This window comes from Hylobates moloch, unplaced genomic scaffold (assembly GCF_009828535.3).
Source record: "Hylobates moloch isolate HMO894 unplaced genomic scaffold, HMol_V3 SCAFFOLD_1, whole genome shotgun sequence".
NCBI classification, from domain to species: domain Eukaryota; kingdom Metazoa; phylum Chordata; class Mammalia; order Primates; family Hylobatidae; genus Hylobates; species Hylobates moloch.
Window position 1 is genome coordinate 8264754 of NW_026652276.1, and position 16095 is coordinate 8280848.

General features: G+C 54.3%; 1 protein-coding gene across 1 annotated transcript in view; it reads right to left on the reverse strand.

Moving 5' to 3' along the window:
- The window catches only part of DGKD (diacylglycerol kinase delta), an 86362-nt gene that overhangs the window by 13022 nt on the left and 57245 nt on the right, over positions 1-16095 (reverse strand). The window contains exons 11-24 of the mRNA XM_032753746.2: positions 15778-15862; positions 14410-14504; positions 14216-14315; positions 13218-13491; positions 12466-12615; positions 11486-11614; positions 10498-10594; positions 7680-7790; positions 5568-5664; positions 5232-5339; positions 4163-4276; positions 2659-2793; positions 2210-2361; positions 87-198 (exon numbers count right to left, since the gene is read on the reverse strand). Coding sequence (XP_032609637.1) covers positions 87-198; positions 2210-2361; positions 2659-2793; positions 4163-4276; positions 5232-5339; positions 5568-5664; positions 7680-7790; positions 10498-10594; positions 11486-11614; positions 12466-12615; positions 13218-13491; positions 14216-14315; positions 14410-14504; positions 15778-15862 — 1759 coding nt within the window. The remainder of the gene's footprint in view (positions 1-86; positions 199-2209; positions 2362-2658; positions 2794-4162; positions 4277-5231; positions 5340-5567; positions 5665-7679; positions 7791-10497; positions 10595-11485; positions 11615-12465; positions 12616-13217; positions 13492-14215; positions 14316-14409; positions 14505-15777; positions 15863-16095) is intronic.

Consider the following 16095-nt stretch of genomic DNA (forward strand, 5'->3'; position numbering starts at 1 on the left):
GGGCGGGGGGCCGAACATGCACAGGGGAGGGCCGAGGGCGGCAGACGCTGAGAAGAAGCCAGGACTGAAAAGGCCAGAATAGCTACCTCTGTGGTTCTGGGCTTGCCATACACACGGTCCATGGACTTGGAGCTGGCATTGACGGCGTGGGCCAGTTCCTGCTCCATGTCCCGATGAGACTGAGCTATTTCTCGGATACTAGAGAGGAAGAGAAGCACGGGCAGATGTCAGGCCAAACAGAAGGGCAGCCTTTCACAATACGCATCTGAACATGGCCCAGGTACCACCTGGAGGGCTGATGTGGGGGGCCGACCCAGCAGGATGACAGGGATCGTGGCTCAGCCCAGCGACCGTTCAGTCACAAGCTTGGGCACAGGACAACCAACAGCAAATGGGAGGGCTTACACAAGAAATCTGACGTCAAAATCCAAGATTTTCCAGGGAGACAAATGTACAAAATGAGGTTTACAACCTGTAAAACGGCCAGTGGGCAAGTGGCAGTGTGCACAGGCCCACTGCAGAGACTGCTGCAGTAAGGCACAATCCCGACAGCCTTGCTGGAACCTGTAACTGGCCGGTCTCTCCCTGGGGACAAAAGGACCCTCATCTGAACAGGACAATCCTGGTGTAGTGATGGGCTCTGAGCGAGACCCCAGGTAGCAGCCCTCATAGGGAAGACAGTGAAAGCACAAGTCACACCAGGTCCCAGGGAGGCTGAGATGTAGCTAGGCAGGTGAGATGGGGGGACAGAGACTATAGGAGCAGTGTGAGCAGAGGCAGCGAGGCCAACCTGTCCTGACCCTGTGGAAACAGGCCACTGCCAGCGGCTTCCTGCAGTGCTGTGCAAGTGCACCTGCCAGGCAGGCCACAGGGGCCACCATGGGCTTTGAGGGTACAGGGTAATGGCCTTCCAGGGGAGGCCACCAGAAGCCCACTGCACAGCAAGGAATTAGCTGAACTGAAGTCCTCCAGCCCCATCACTGATCTGGGTGGGGTGGGGGAGAGACGAGGACAGGGGCCGCCGTGGCACCAACTCCTGGGGCAGAGAATGCAGCGCCAGGAAGGACTGCAGCCGGTATGGAAGCACAGAGCGAGGAATGCCGGTGATGACTGGGACAGCGACCACCTGCTCGACAAGAGCTGAAGGTTGGCACAGATGATCCATCTGCACGCCAGGGCTGGGCAGACTGCCTGGAAGGGCACACAGCATGCTGGGCACAGAACCGATGGGTGCACCTGTCCACAGCCAGGAGAAGAAGGAGCCCAGGGGAAACAAGAAAGGGACACCAGGGCACCAGCCAGCGTGCGGCCACGGGGAGGAGAATGCAGGCAGGAAGGCCCCGCACTGGTGAAGAACCACACGTGCCAGCTGGGAGGGACTCCCAGGCGGCACCCGCACAGGGCAGGTGAGGAGCAGGGATGGCAGCCAATGCTGACCACCTGCCACGAGGGACACAGTGGCTCCAGGGCGTTTCTAGAAGGCAGGTGAGAGGAAATGCCCCTAGCAATTGTCTTTTTTTTTTTTTTTTTTTTTTTTAAAGTAAACTTGAGAACAAAGAGCAAGCCTGTCCTCAGGGTAAACGAGGGCAAAGTGAAGGCAGCTGTCAGCGGGCTGCCCTTGGGAGCCAGGGCAGAGTTTTTTTGTTTTGTTTTGTTTGTTTTTGAGGCAGAGTCTTGCTCTGTCGCCCAAGTTGGAGTGCAGTGGCACGATCTCGGCTCACTGCAACCTCTGCCTCTGGGGTTCGACCAATTCTGCTGCTTCAGCCTCCCGAGTACCTGGGACTACAGGTGCCCACCACCAGGCCTGGCTAATTTTTTTTGTATTTTTAGTAGAGACGGGGTTTCACCATGTTAGCCAGAATGGTCTCAATCTTTTGACCTCATGATCTGCCCACCTTGGCCTCCCAAAGTGCTGGGATTACAGGCGTGAGCCACTGCGCCCGACTGAGCCAGGGCAGGTTTTAAATGAGTGGCCCTGAAAATCACCGTGGGTTTTAGGTTCCAGCCATGTAAACTCCAGGCGAGTTCTGAAAGACCACTGGGGAAATGAGCCACAGCTGAGGGCACACAGAAACAGGCTCGGCCCTCACGGGTAATGCAGACCCTCCAAGTCAGGAGCAGCAGCTCCACGCCCCAGGGGCCTTGGAAGAGCGCAGTCCCGGGGACCCCGGGGGAGGCTCACGCGCAACGCAGAGGGGCAGGAGCCCACCTGTGAATGAGGACCCCTGCCGCCTGCCCAAACTGGTCCATCTGGGTGGCCGCCTCCTCCGACAGCATCTCCGGGTGCAGGGAACAGGATGGAGGGCGGGGCAGCTCGCACTTCTGCTTGTCTTCCCAGGACTTCAGGGTGCTCTCAAATGCCTATGGACCCGAAAGCCCGATTACACCTGCTGCTCTGAAGCATGCGTCTAACTGCAACAGACACTATGGGGATGCCAACGAGATCACAACTAGAAAGGGACAAATGGGACTTTTTTTTTTTTTAACATTAGGGGAAGGAGATGGTCCTAGAAATTACTGCCCTATTAGCTTAATCATTGTGTCTTAAAAAAAAAATCCTAGAACAAAACACAAAAAGCTCCAGCTCTTAACAGTGCACACAAGAGCCCACAGGTGAGCCCTGGACCCCACCCAGGTTCCGTGGGCGGCCGCTCTTACCCTGTCTCTGGTCAGTGTCTGTGCCCGGTTCTTGTGGACAATCCGAATATACCCTGGCGGCTGGACCCAGGCCTCTCCATCCACCTGCACAGGCACGCCCTCATCCCCAAGGATGGAGATCTTCACCGTGCGACACTGAGCAGACATCACAGCCATCACTCATGCTGAGCCAAAACCCCCAGGGGTTTAAAAGTGCTATTGGCACCACCATGACCTTCCTGCTCCACACACCCGTCCCTGCCTTGCAGGACACCCCACCTCCGCCTCTGGGATGATGCTCCACCTACAGCTAGCCTTCTGCTGTTGTGTCACTGAGCTGAGGGTCTGTTCTCCCACTGTCCCGCCCCATCCTCTCACTGAGCAGTCAGTGCAGGAGACCTTGGTGCTGAGACAACAGGTGTCAGAACCCAGGGGCGGGGGTGTTGTAGCTCCCAGCAGCCACTGGGCCCCTGCCACGTGAAAACACCCCCAGAAAAGAGTAGATGGCACAATAGATGACGACGAGCCATCCATCATCATCCTGTTCCTCCTTTTCAACAACAAACATTGCCAAAGAATGAAAATTGTGAACTTCAAGCAGCCTACAGCTAAGGGTAGACAGAGTGCTGGAAGAGACTAGACAGTCACAGGCTGGGGTTCAGCCAGTGGGTGTCATCAGCACCCTCCCCGGCCCCAGTGCCTGTGCCTGGGTACAGCCCTGCCCCATCCTCACAGACAGACTGCCCTCAGCCCATCGCTGCTGTCAGAAATAAGCCATGGGGGTACCCCCAGCCCTTCACCACTCGGCCTCACAACCACGATCAAGGGCCCCAGCTGGAAATCCCCCCACACCCCACACCAGAGCCATGGGCTCCGTCCCCACCTCCAGCTGCAGCTCTGACAGCTGCAGACACACGCAGAGTTCAGCCTGGGTCTGCTCTATCTCATCCCACCTCAGAGGGGACAGGCAAGGCTGGGGCTCAAGCAGGATATACATTTTGAAAGAGTTATCTTGGCCGGGTGCAGTGGCTCACACCTGTAATCCCAACACTTTGAGAGGCCAAGGTGGGTGGATCATTTGAGGTCAGGAGTTCGAGACCAGCCTGGCCAACATGGTGAAACACTGCCTCTACTAAAAATACAAAAATTAGCTGGGAATGGTGGTGGGCACCTGTAGTCCCAGCTACTCGGAAGGCTGAGGCAGAAGAATCACTTGAACCAGGGAGGTGGAGGTTGCAGCAAGCTGAGATTGCACCACTGCACTCCAGCCTGGGCAACAGAGCAAGACTCTGTCTCAAAAAAAAAAAAAAATTAGAAAGAGTTATCTTGAGAATTTAACGTCAAGCACAGCATGGGGAAAGGGCTCTGGCCCAGGAAGTGGGGCCACGAGCTGTCCAGAACAGGACATGAGGCACCCACATGGCCCTGAAAAGCACCCACCCTCCCAGGCTCCATGCGCTGTCCCGGAATTTAGCACACTCCCGGCTGGGGACTCGGCCAGGCACCCCAGGACCATGGCCACTACCTGGGCGATCCGATGATGCTGCAGCCTGATGACTCGAGAGACGGCCATCTGCATGCTGCCGAACACGGCGACCACCTCCAGAATCTTGTCATCGAATGACGGAGCTGCGAAAGTCTGCAAGGGACACGTTAGAGCTGACCACCACTCCACACATCCCCGCACACAGGCCGCCCCTACCCTCGCTCCCTCCCTCTGGGGGGTAAGCCCCTCCCAGCTGACGGGAAGTTACCAGGTAACTGCACTCCTGAGGGGCTTCATGTTGCAGGACCTGAAACCAGCTGCCTGGGACCAAATACCAGCTCTCACCTAGGCAAAGTTACCGAATCTCTCTCTCCTCCATTTCCCCATGTGTAAAATGGGGAAACTAATGGCACGCTCCTCCAGGACCATCAGTAGGGCCAAGTGAGTTAACACTGCAGAGTGCCAGGGCTGGGGCCAGCACACACCACGTGTGCAGGAAGCGCTGAATACTTCTATTCGCTATTACGTACAAAGGAAGGTTTAAACCAGGTTTAAACCTATCAACACCTTCCCACAGTTCTTAACACAAATTCCAAACTTCTCCCCCGGCTCACACGGCCCAACGTGACCCAGGCCCTGCAGACCTCTCCTGTCTCTCCACGCCCCTGCTGCCCGCTGCAGTCAGGGCACCTCTCCCCCATCCTCCATGTGCCTGCCCTGTCTTGACTCTGAGGCTTCATCTGTGCAATTCTCTCTGCCTGGAACAGCCTCCCCCTCTCCTCTGCCCACCTAACTTGGCCAACTCCAAGTCATCCTTCAGGTCTTGGCCTCCCAGACACCTTCCCTGACGCTCCTTCCACGTCACAGCCTCTGACCACATCTGCTGACCACAGACCCTCACTGACCACCTTCACTGACACATCTGCTCTGCTCAACCCTCCAGACGATGAGCTGGGTGGGGGACCCTATCTATCTTGTTCTGCACGGCAGCCCCACTGTTGGCACACGGAAGAGCTGGATCTACCCCAGCCACAGCAGAACACCTCCCTGCTCTCAGACAGCTCTTCCCCACTGAGCTCGGGCCCAGCCACCCACACCCCATACATACATCATCTTCCTTGGTCCCCCCCCAGAAGTTGGTTCCTCCGGCATAGCTGGGAATGTTAAGGACAGCAATTCCCTGAAGACTGGGGAGTGGGATGGGTCGCCCGTCACACTGAGCAGCAGAGACACAGAACAAAAGAAAAGAGAAAGGCATGAGTCAGCTGCTCTTTCTCTACCAGCTTCCCACCGCCAGGGGCTCAGGAGCACAGCCGTGGCCAGGGCATCCCCAGGCCAAGTCCCTGTGCACGGAGGAAATAGTCAACAGGAGAAGCAACGAGCCTGGCAGTCTGCTGATGGATGGAGGCCAGCCTGCAGGTGACAAGGACCCTCCTCCACTCACCTCCAGCAAGACCTTTTGCTCCAGGTTCTTGTAGGTTCTGTGCAGCAACTCTTTGGTTCCAAGAACTCCATACCACATCATGTTCTTGGTTCGGCTCCTAGAAACAGAAGCAAAGACTTGCCACGGGTATGGGCTTTCTTCATACAGTTAACCAGAGTCATTTCTGTGAAAGCTGGGAATAGCATCTGACCCACAAATCAGCTACATTTAGCAATCATTTACAGCAGTAACATCCGAAGGACACATTTTTGTGTTTGCAGATATGCATAGAAAGACACGTTCACCAACAGGACATTTTGCTCAATGGTAACATGTTGCCAAGAAAGCAATCATACCCTGAAAGGGAAATCAATAAAGTTAAAACATTATAGAACCCTATAAAAAACTTCTACACATCCTCATTTTTTTTCTGGCTAAAAAATTATGCTTACCACAGGAAAACTGGAAAATATAGAAAAGCACCAAGGAGAAGACACTCCTCGTAATCCTCCATGCATAATCCAGCACCTGTCTGCACCCTCCACACGCGCTGATGACAAATGCCAAGTGCTGCTATGTATTTCCTCAATCTTCTTTGCATATTAATTTCCAGTTGCAGTAACCTGTTTACAGTTGCACGACCTACTTGGTCCACTTTACCCTGCGCCGGCAATGCTTCCGTCGCCACACGCTCTCTGCAGACATGGCCAACCTCAGCGAAGCACGGCTCTACCACAGCTTATCGAACCAATCCCCTTGACCACCCTCCTCCGCCCCATGCCTGAGCTCTGTAAATGACACACTAGGAGTCCCTTCGTACCTACTTCAACCAACATTTCCAATGACTTCTGCAGAAATTTCCAATGACATTTGTAGAAGTGGAATTTTTCTCAGGAGAACTTTTCAAAGCTCTCAATACAAACTCCAGAGAGGTTTGACGAGGGTTCCAAGGCTCTAGAAATGTATTACGCATGCCCCTGTTCCTCAACTGCTTATTTTACCCTGCTAAAGTATGTGTATTTTCACACTTTTCCCAGTGATTTTTGGACTAATAGGGATTTTCCAGTGATCTGACGTCACCATCCTGTGCTGTACAGGGATACGGCCCTGGGGCCCCTGAGCCATTTTCTCCTGCATGGAAGAGCCTCAGAGTTCAAAAGTTCTTTCAGTTCTGATGCTTTTGTTTTCCTAGACATTTCCAACTACATATAACCTGAGCAATGACTAAAGCTGGCCCCTCAGGTGTCAGCATGGCTCCCCGCAAGGTGGCAGTGACGCCATGAGGGCGAGGCCACAGGGGCCCACGTGGCTTGGTTCATTCAAGCCGATCCTGACTCAGTGGACGAAGACTCCAGCAAGGGTCTCCCAGCTTCTGGGTCAAGGACTGTTCTCTGCACAAACACCATCAACCCCCACACTCATTTCTCCCTCTCTGTAGTTCTAATCATGTCAAAGCTGAATGGCCTCTCTGATTATTACTGTGGGGTGGGGAGGGAGACATTTCTCCCTCACTTCTTGTGTTTCACAGACAAAAGGGAATTCTACATCAGGCCAGGAAGAAAAGCTTGAGAGGAGGGACCCTTCTCATTTTTCTCCATCCTCTCTTCAGGCCAGGACCGAGGATCCAGTAATTTTAGGGGAAAAAAACTGAAACCCCCAGTGATGCCCCTTGGGGCACCCACGCCGCCGTCTTCCTGCAGAGGTTGGACTCAAGGGCCTCGTGGGCAGGCTCGGTGTGATGGGGGAGGGCCAGCTAGGGTGGTGATGAACACACAGACCCTCCCACAAACAATGCTGCGCACTTACGCTATAGGTCCAATAGCTTCGCACACCTGCCGCTTTTCTGTAGTATCACGGACTTGGGGCTCTCATTAAGAGACGCAGCCATTCCAATGACCACCATCACTGGTTTTCTGATGTTGAATTTCCCTTGACCTGGCCAGCCCGAGAGGTGCTTCCCTTCCATCTCTGAAAGCACCCGTGCTTCTGATAAGGCCATCTGGGCTCCATTTCTGCCCCCGCCTTAGCATTCTGCACATTCTTTAACCTGCTGACTCCAGAAATCTGCTACTGTCTGGAAGGAGAAGCCACAAAGATGCAAAGGACAGACGTGCTCCTGAGCCTGTTACCTACCTGCACTTCTCTGGGTGCTCATCGCGCTTGTTGTTGAAGTCCAGAGATATCTTCGCATCCAGGCCAATGCCAAAATAGTTGTTCATGACACATTTCTCCGTGTAATACTCTCTGCAAAGGTGAGTTTTAAATCAATTACAACAGCCCTGCTGAGCAGTCTTATTTCAGACTCCCAATCTCTCAGCATTTCTCTTCCTTGGGGCAAAACTGATAACTTTTTCTTTTTTTTTTTCTGATAAGAGATTTATTAAGATATACACTAGATAACTTATCAATTTACAATGTACAATTCAATTATTTTTAGTATATTCAGAGTCATTTAACCATCACTAGATAATCGATTTTAGAGCATTTCATCCCCCTAAAGAGAAAGCCTGTACTCCTGCCATCAGCAACTAACTCTCCATCCTCACCATCCCTGGCGCCTCTCGTCTACCTTCCACCTCCACGGAGAGGCCTCTGCTGGGCAGTTCACAGGAATGGGATCATGCAGTCGTGGGCTCTGTGTCTGGCTCCTTTCTCTTCCTCAGGACGATGTTTTCAAAGTTCATCCATATTATAACGTGTTAGCGCTTCATTTTTATTACCAAATAATACTCCATTGCGTGGCTAACCCACATCTGTTGACCTGCTCATCAGCAGATGGACACTGGGATGTTCCACGTTTTGGCTATTATTTAGGAACATTTGCATACAGCTTCTAGCATGAACATGTTTTCAGTTCAATCCCACATGGCCTGGCAGTTCTGCGCCTGCTGGTCACACGGCAGCTCTGGGCTGAACCTTTGGCGGAGCTGCTGGACTGTTCCCCACAGCAGCTGCCCATCTTACACTCCACCAGCAGCACCAAACCTGAAGATATGTTTATGGCACAGAAACTCACCCATTTCAACTCTGGATCTCAAAACATTTCTCAAACATCCCTAGTTACAATCAAAGCTGTTGCCAAATTAAAAAGGAAAATGACTTGAAAACATCCATCCCAGCCCCACAGCACAAGCCTTCCCTTTCCCCATGTGCGACGGACGAGAAGAGACTCAGCTCATTCAAGTTTCTTGTCCCCACCCAGCTGGAAGTCCTGCTCCTGCAGCTCCCCCAGCTGCTGGGAAAGCCCATCCTGGCCTTCACCCACCCCAGCCCCAGGGTCACACTGGGGTTCCCCCCCAGGGCAAGCGGATGAAGGGAGGAACCCCTGTTCCTCCACCCAGAGGCTGCAGCCAGGAGAAGAGGATGTTCTGGGAGTTCCCAAAGAAACTCAATGGATGGACGGGCTTGAGAACATTGCTCGGGCCAGAATTCTGACACACTTTAGCTCACTGAGCCAGTGCCGCCGGATCTGAGAACAACTAGCACGTGTCAGTGTATTTATGATCCATCTAATTCAAGTGCCCGACAGCTGCACCAGAGCAAAGCTCTGGGACAAAACTGTTTACCATGCAGAAGACCACATGCCTGGCCAGCATGTATAGGTCCTGGGAAAACAGAGAGCTCCAACAGAGAGAAACAGGGCAAAGAGATGAGGGAAGGCAGCAGAGACTGGGCTCAGGGGCCTGGAGCAGGAGGGGCGGCAGTGGCTGGGGCAGTGGGAGATGACAGGGTGCCGGGGCCTGCTCAGACCCAGCTGCAATGGGGCCTACACAATACGGCTCAGGCACACACCACGGCAGGAAGGCAGCAAAGCACAGCTTTGCCTCCCCAGGTGAAGAGAAGAGATGAGACCACCCAGCTGAGCAACAGAAGTGGAAGTTCCACAGTCTCAGATGAAGGAGACAAAGGAGATATCCAGTTCAGGGGCCCTTAGGGACAGTGCTCACTGTAGGACTACGGCTCTGGCCTCCCCGAGGAAAAGCCTCAGGAGGGCTGAGAACTGGAGCCCCAGGCAGCCCCAGGGGAGGAGTAGACCAGGCCAGGAACAGGGACACTGAAGTGTTGTACCAGGCCAGCAGCTGGAATCTAGGGGTCCACTTTCCCAAACCCAGAGCCTCTGTGAACCACGCATTTTCTCCTGTCACTGTCCCTAACCACTCCAGAAAAATGGCTGGCCACATTTAACCAACTGCCACCAGCTGCCCAAAACCTGCAATCAGCCAGCAGAAAGATGAGTGTAGAAAAACAGGTTTTCAAAACACCACTTGTCTCCACAATGGTCTCCAATACCTAGGGAGACTCCATTAAACTGCTATATACATGTCCTCACTGCCTTACAGGCCAGCAGAGGAAGAAGGCCTTGTCCCCCAAGGAGTAGCAGTATCAGCACGCAGGCACACAGCAGCCCTTATAAGCCTCAGCGCAGGCCGGTGTCTCCCTAAGGTGCTCGGAGACACGAGGGAGGCACACAGAGGACCCTCCAGCCCAGAGTCTATGGTTCTGCATCAGCAATGAGGAGAGCAGGTGTTAGAGGAAAGCAGGGGAAGGGATGGCAAGAGGAAGATGGCAGGCTGTAAGCAGAAGTCAGTGAGGTCCAGCCAAGGTCATGGGAGAGTGACCACGAAGAGCAGCACAAGGGCAGCTCAGGGTAGGAGCAGCTGAGCCTGTGAAAAGCCTCGGAAGGGCATGCAGGCTCAGGGGACGTCGAGCAAGCACTGTGGGACCTTGGGAAGGAGATGGGAGGTGTGCGCTTCGCCTCTACAGCAGATGTGCAGTTGTGGTTTCCAGCTCCACTCCTTAAGTGGAATCTCCACGACTTCTCAGCCTTCCTTATCAGCTACCACCAGCTGGGCAACTGCTCACCAATTTCTCTAGTTAATCCTGAGATCTGTTTTCTAGGCACTAGCAGCCATGTAACAATATACCCACTTGGTTTATCCCTCATACTCACAGGGTTTCTGGTTCAGAGTTGAAGGGATCAGCATTAATTAACAGGCGACTGATGACTGAGCCACCGGGTAAGGAACCAGACATTCCAGCCCGGACATCTGTAAAGCAGACACAAGAAAGAGGTGGTGCTGGTCAGAAGCTACAGACTTAACAGAAGCTCGTGTCTCTGAAGCTGGTGGACCGGTATTCTGCAGAACGTTATTATAATTAAATGTTTCTAAAATTATGTATAACCATGTCCAAATTTTGCCAATAGTCTTAGGTCAAAAATCACTGGAACAAAAAAACCATACTGGGTGGCAGAAACCAACACCTACAAAACACACAAAAAAATGGCTTCTAAGGTGTGTGCCTGTGGTCCCAGCTATTTGGGAGGCTGAGTGGGGAGGATCACTTGAGTCCAGGAGGTCAAACTGCAGTGTGCCATGACCACACCACTGCACTCCAGCCTAGGCAACAGAGAGAGACCCTCTTTAAAAAAAAAAAAAAAGGCTTATAGAGTCAGTTTTCGTGTTCTCATTTAATGTAAGCCACTCTACCAAAATGATCTCTGAGAGTTGAGGCTTAAGGCTTTATAAGGCTGCCTTCCTAAGAAATGAACATCAAGGAATGCTCCAGGCAGCCAGGACCTCACCCTCCCTGCGCCTCCTGCAACCACGCTAGAAGCACAGGACGGTCCCTCGGGTTCCCTCATCAGGCCGGCCACCTCCCTTTTCCACTCAGATAATTCCTTCATTCTTCAAACCCCAACTCGACCATCACCTCCTCAATGGCACCTCCTGGGCTCCTTGGGTGGTTATTTGGGTACTACCTGGCTTTTGTTTAAAAAAAAAAGCACTCTTCATACAGTCATGTAAATTTTTAAATTCCACCTATCTTTCTCAGGGGACTGTAAACTCTCCAAGGACAGCGAGCCCATTTCTTTCAGTTTGATGGGCCCAGAGCTGTGCTAGGGCCCCCACCGGTCCCTCCTGCTGGCCGCCACTCACTTGGGTACAGGATCTTGGTGTTGAGCGCAGGCAGGCTGTCCCGGCTTCCTGGCTGGGGTGGAAGGGAAGCAGAACTGCCCAGGGACAGACTTCCTTTGCTGATCAGCTTTTCACATGGAGATTTCGACACTGTAACAACAGAGCAGAAAACCTTAGAGCTGTCTGGAATAGAGACTGTGAAATACCTGGGGGGTCCTTAGCGACATGAGCAGGTGGGCAGCTGTCTGAAATAGCGACTGTGAAATACTGGGGAGTCCTTAGTGACATGAGCAGGTGGGAGGGCTGAGGAGGGAGGGCTGCAAACCACAGGCAGTTGCGTGAAGTGTGTGGGACAAAGAAGGGGGCAGAGGACCAAGCAGGTGCACATGATGTTTGGGGGGTTGGGCTCATGGAGAGGGTAATACAAGCCACAGGTGGCAGCACTGGAGGGAGGGGTGAGCCCAGTCAGTCCGGGCTGTGGGAGGTGGAGCACACACACAGCAGAGCTCTGAGTGGTGGCCATGCAGTGGCCGTGGGTCAGTTCTGAGCACGGGCCTCCCAGCAGCCTGCACAGGCTGGGGGTGCCCTCCACCAGGGCCTGTGCTGTGGGTTGTTCCAGGAGGGGCAAGGACAAAGAAGGCCCACCCTCACCCACCCGCCTTCCCTCTGCCAGACACAGCCGCTTCCAAGCAGTTCTGGGGCCCAGTATGGTTCCAAGGAAGCAGTGAGGGCAGGACGCAACTGCTCCTCAGGGAGGCAGTCCTCGCCCTGATGGAGGGGGTCTCACGGGTTCTACTGGTGTCCACCAAGACAGACCGCACACACCTCAAGGGCGTGCACAGGAGATGCACAGAAACAGGCCTTGGGCGGTGAATTTTTATGCAACCAAGTGGCCAAAGCAACTATGAGAAAGCGCCCTCAAACCTCCCCTGGCAAGCCCACTACGTCTCAACAAAACCAAGCACACCGTGGTGCGCAGAGGGAGGTGGAGCCACGGGTACCTTTGCGCTGGCTCCTCCCCTTGGGGACCCCGAAGCTCTCGCTGTGGGGCAGTGGTGAGCACACTCTGTGGTCCATCTTCTCCTCTGACTCAGACAGGCCCAGGACGAAGCCCTCCTGCTCCTGGGTCTGGGCATTCTGCTCATCGACAGCTGTGCAAGGAGAGTGTGTGTGGCTGAGCACGCAGGTGCAAAGCTAAGGGCGCTGTCAGGCTGGGCGGAGGGCCCCTCCTCGCCCCACGGCCTGATCTTCCTCAAACATCCTCTGGCTAAAGGCTTGGACTCCGAACCCCCACTCCCACCCATCTTCCCCCTGGTCCTGGCACCGGGGCAGGGCATCCCTGCTAACAGGCTGGGAGGCCTGGAACCCTCGAAGGGGAAGGCAAGGGGTGCAGAGGAGGCTGGCGCAGGCTGGAGGGCTGCAGGCGGGAGGAGCGGCCGCACGGACACGCAGGTGCGTGGGTGTGAGGCTGTGACCTCAGGGCTCTCACAGGAGTGAGACGCTTATAGTGAAGTCAATGAGGGCCAGGAAAGAGGTCAAGGGGAGGCAGCATGAAGGGGTCTGAGGGTGTGAGAGGAGGCGTGGAGGGAGGGCAAGCGAACTCGCTGGGGGTCTGGTGCCTGGACACAGGTGGAGAGGGCCGCAGTGGAGGTTTTCTCAACGTGCACCCTTCCGTCATCTCCATGTTCAGGGGACGCTGGGCATGCCCAGTGCTGGCCTGAGGAAAGCCCCTCCTCATCACAAGGCCAGTCACCTTTCTCTGTGTGCTCTATGATCTGACGAATCGCTTTCTTCAGGCTGTTGGCTCTCAGCATGAGCTGTTCTCGAGGCCGGAATATCTGCGGCCGGGCCGGGCAAGCTGATGCCACCAAGCGGTCCCCCATGGAGCTGCAGACGCTGCCCGACCCATCTCCATCTTCAGCCTCCTCAGCAATGGTGGGGGGCGGGTTGGGCAGAGAGGACGAGGCCTGTGACTCATCATCCAAGGTCTTGAGAAGGGAATCCAGCTTCTCTTTCAGGACAGAGCACTGAACAAGGAAAGGAAATGGCATGCAGAGCTGAGGCAGGAGAACAGGGTCTCTGGAGGCAGGGAACCTCAGGCCATTTCACCCAGACTTCCTAGAACTCAATCAAAAGGAAAATCCTAACTCTCCACACCTAAGTAACAAAAGGACCAGAGGCTACTCCCTTTGCAAATCCCCACCTTTCCCGCCCCGGCAGGTGGGAAATTGGGGAAATTGGCTGTCCGCAACCAACCAAACTGATTGCGAGCTGAGTCTTACTCTGCATAGAAGTGCAACTTTGAAACTTTACCTGAGCCTCTGATTGGTTGCTTTTTGCAACCAATCAGAAGTTTGCATAGGAGTGTAACCTTTGTAACCACTTCAGCCTCTGGCTGGCTGCTTTCTGCCAATCACTGATTGTGGGCTACCACTTCATTTACATGAGGTGAGCATGAAGTGGCCAATGGGATACTTCTAGGAGGTATTTGGACCCAAGAAGATTCTGTATCTGGGCCCTTGAGCCGCTGCTCGGGCAGCTCCTGCACTGTGGAGTGTACTTCCATTTTCAATAAATCCCTGCTTTCGTTCTTTGTTGCTTCATTCTTTTCTTCCTTTACTGTGTGTTTTGTCTAATTCTTTGTTCAAATCACCAAGAACCTGGACAACCTGCAGTCACGGCCCTCTACTGGTGACAGACCAAGCTTCTTGCTGCCTCAATGCCCCTCCCACCCAGGGCACGGGAACAGACCTTCTTGGCCATGACCTCTGACTCCTCCGAGCTCTCGGTCGTCTTCTCATAGGCCTTCCCCACCCGGGCCACGAAGTCCTTCACCGTCTCACAGAGCACTCTGTGGGGAGAGAAACAGAAAGACCCTTCTAGAGAGGCAGCTCCAGGCTGGGGGCCAGGGCACCATGCCCTCCCCAGGGCCACCAGGCACTCACTTGGCCGAGGAGATGACCACCGAGTGCTGGTCCGAGGTGAGGATTTTAGAAAGGTGGGCTGCAACCGAGTCTTCATAGAAGAGAATTTGCTGAACCTGCAATCACCCCAAATGGCCAGGACTGTTGGTCTCTGTGACAGCAAGCTCCATGACAGTCCCAGTGACTCTGCCACCCACTTCCTTGCCAGCACAGGCTGGGAAAGACGAGTCTCTCCTAACAGACACTGTCTGACCCAGCCAAGCCTCAACTCACTTCTAACGCTAATCTGGGACTCACCTAGTGCTAGGTGAAAGATTTTAAAAGCTTCGTCAAGCTGCAAACTACAAATGAATCTCCTTCAGTCTGCGATCCCAGCACGGCCTGTGCTAGGAGCTTCTGTCCTGACCCCTACTCATCCTGACAGCAGCGTGCTGGCAGGCCGGCTCCAGGTTTGGGTCTGTTCGCAGCAGAGGCTGTTTCCATCTGGCTGTGAGCACCATCTGGACACACGCTCTTCCCCCAACCATCTGCTCTGGCTGTCAGAAGGGCGCCCTATCCCTGTGGGATTCCTGCTGTCTTTAGGACCCAGCCCCAGGGTCAGCAAACTTCACTACTGGCCAGACAGCGAATATCCTGGGCTTCCCACACACACACACTCTTCCTTTCAAAATTTAAAAAAAAAAAAAAAAAGGAAAAATAAAAAAATGTACAAACCAGTCTTCACTTGCAAGGCCATGGGCCCAGGCATATCTGGCCTGCAGGCCTTGCTTGCTGACCGTTGCCCTAGCCCCTGACAAAAGCTCACCTCTTTGTACTACCCCACCCAGCACTGCACCAGCGCAAAATATAAACTAAAGACAAAGTCTATTCTCTGAGGGAAGCTGTAGGAGCGTTAAACACAACAGTAACAATCATCAAATGAGAAGAACCACCAGTTGGACTAGAGGAGGCTGAGCGAAGGGCAGCTGCGGACGCCACAGAGAGGTGGGACGGGGCAGGAGCCGGGGGCTAGGGGAGAGCCGGCTAGAGCATTCCAGGCACGTGGGCACCGTGGCGGGGGAGGGAACGGGCGCGCACCGTTTGGGGCTCACTGAGCAGCTGAGAAGATGCAGACAGGGTGGGAAGGCCACTAGGAGGACCCCCCACCACCCGGCAGGGCCGATGACGACCCCAGGAAGCCCCTAGAGGCTCGCAAAGCCCAAAAGGCCCCTGCCAGGGGAGTGAGAATCCTCTCAGCCATGGGTTCACCCTGCACCTCCACAGGCCTGACTGTGACACCCCAACACCAAAGGGGAGGCGTCTCTGCAAGGGAGGTGATGCAAACCGCTGCCAGGACAGTTCAGATCACATCAGCACGCGAGCAGGGTGTGAAGAACAGGCCAGCAATACCTCGGAATCCTCGCTGAAGTCTTCGGTGACGGTGGAGGAGGAGGCCTGCCGGGGGAGCTTGGCCTCGTATGCCATGACGCTCCACCTGCACACACAAGGTCAGCTGCACAGGCGGCAAGACGTGCAGGCCCACAAGGGTGGACCCTGCACCCTCCGCTTTCACGGCTGGCAGCCTTGATCTTTACACAGTTTCTGACTTCATTTTTAGGCCCTTGGTCTTGACTCTGTCCCATAACTTGGCTGAGAACAAATGTCTGCACTCCACAACTAATGGCAGTACAGCTCCATGAAAGAGAGGAAGGTCTCCCATAAATGGCT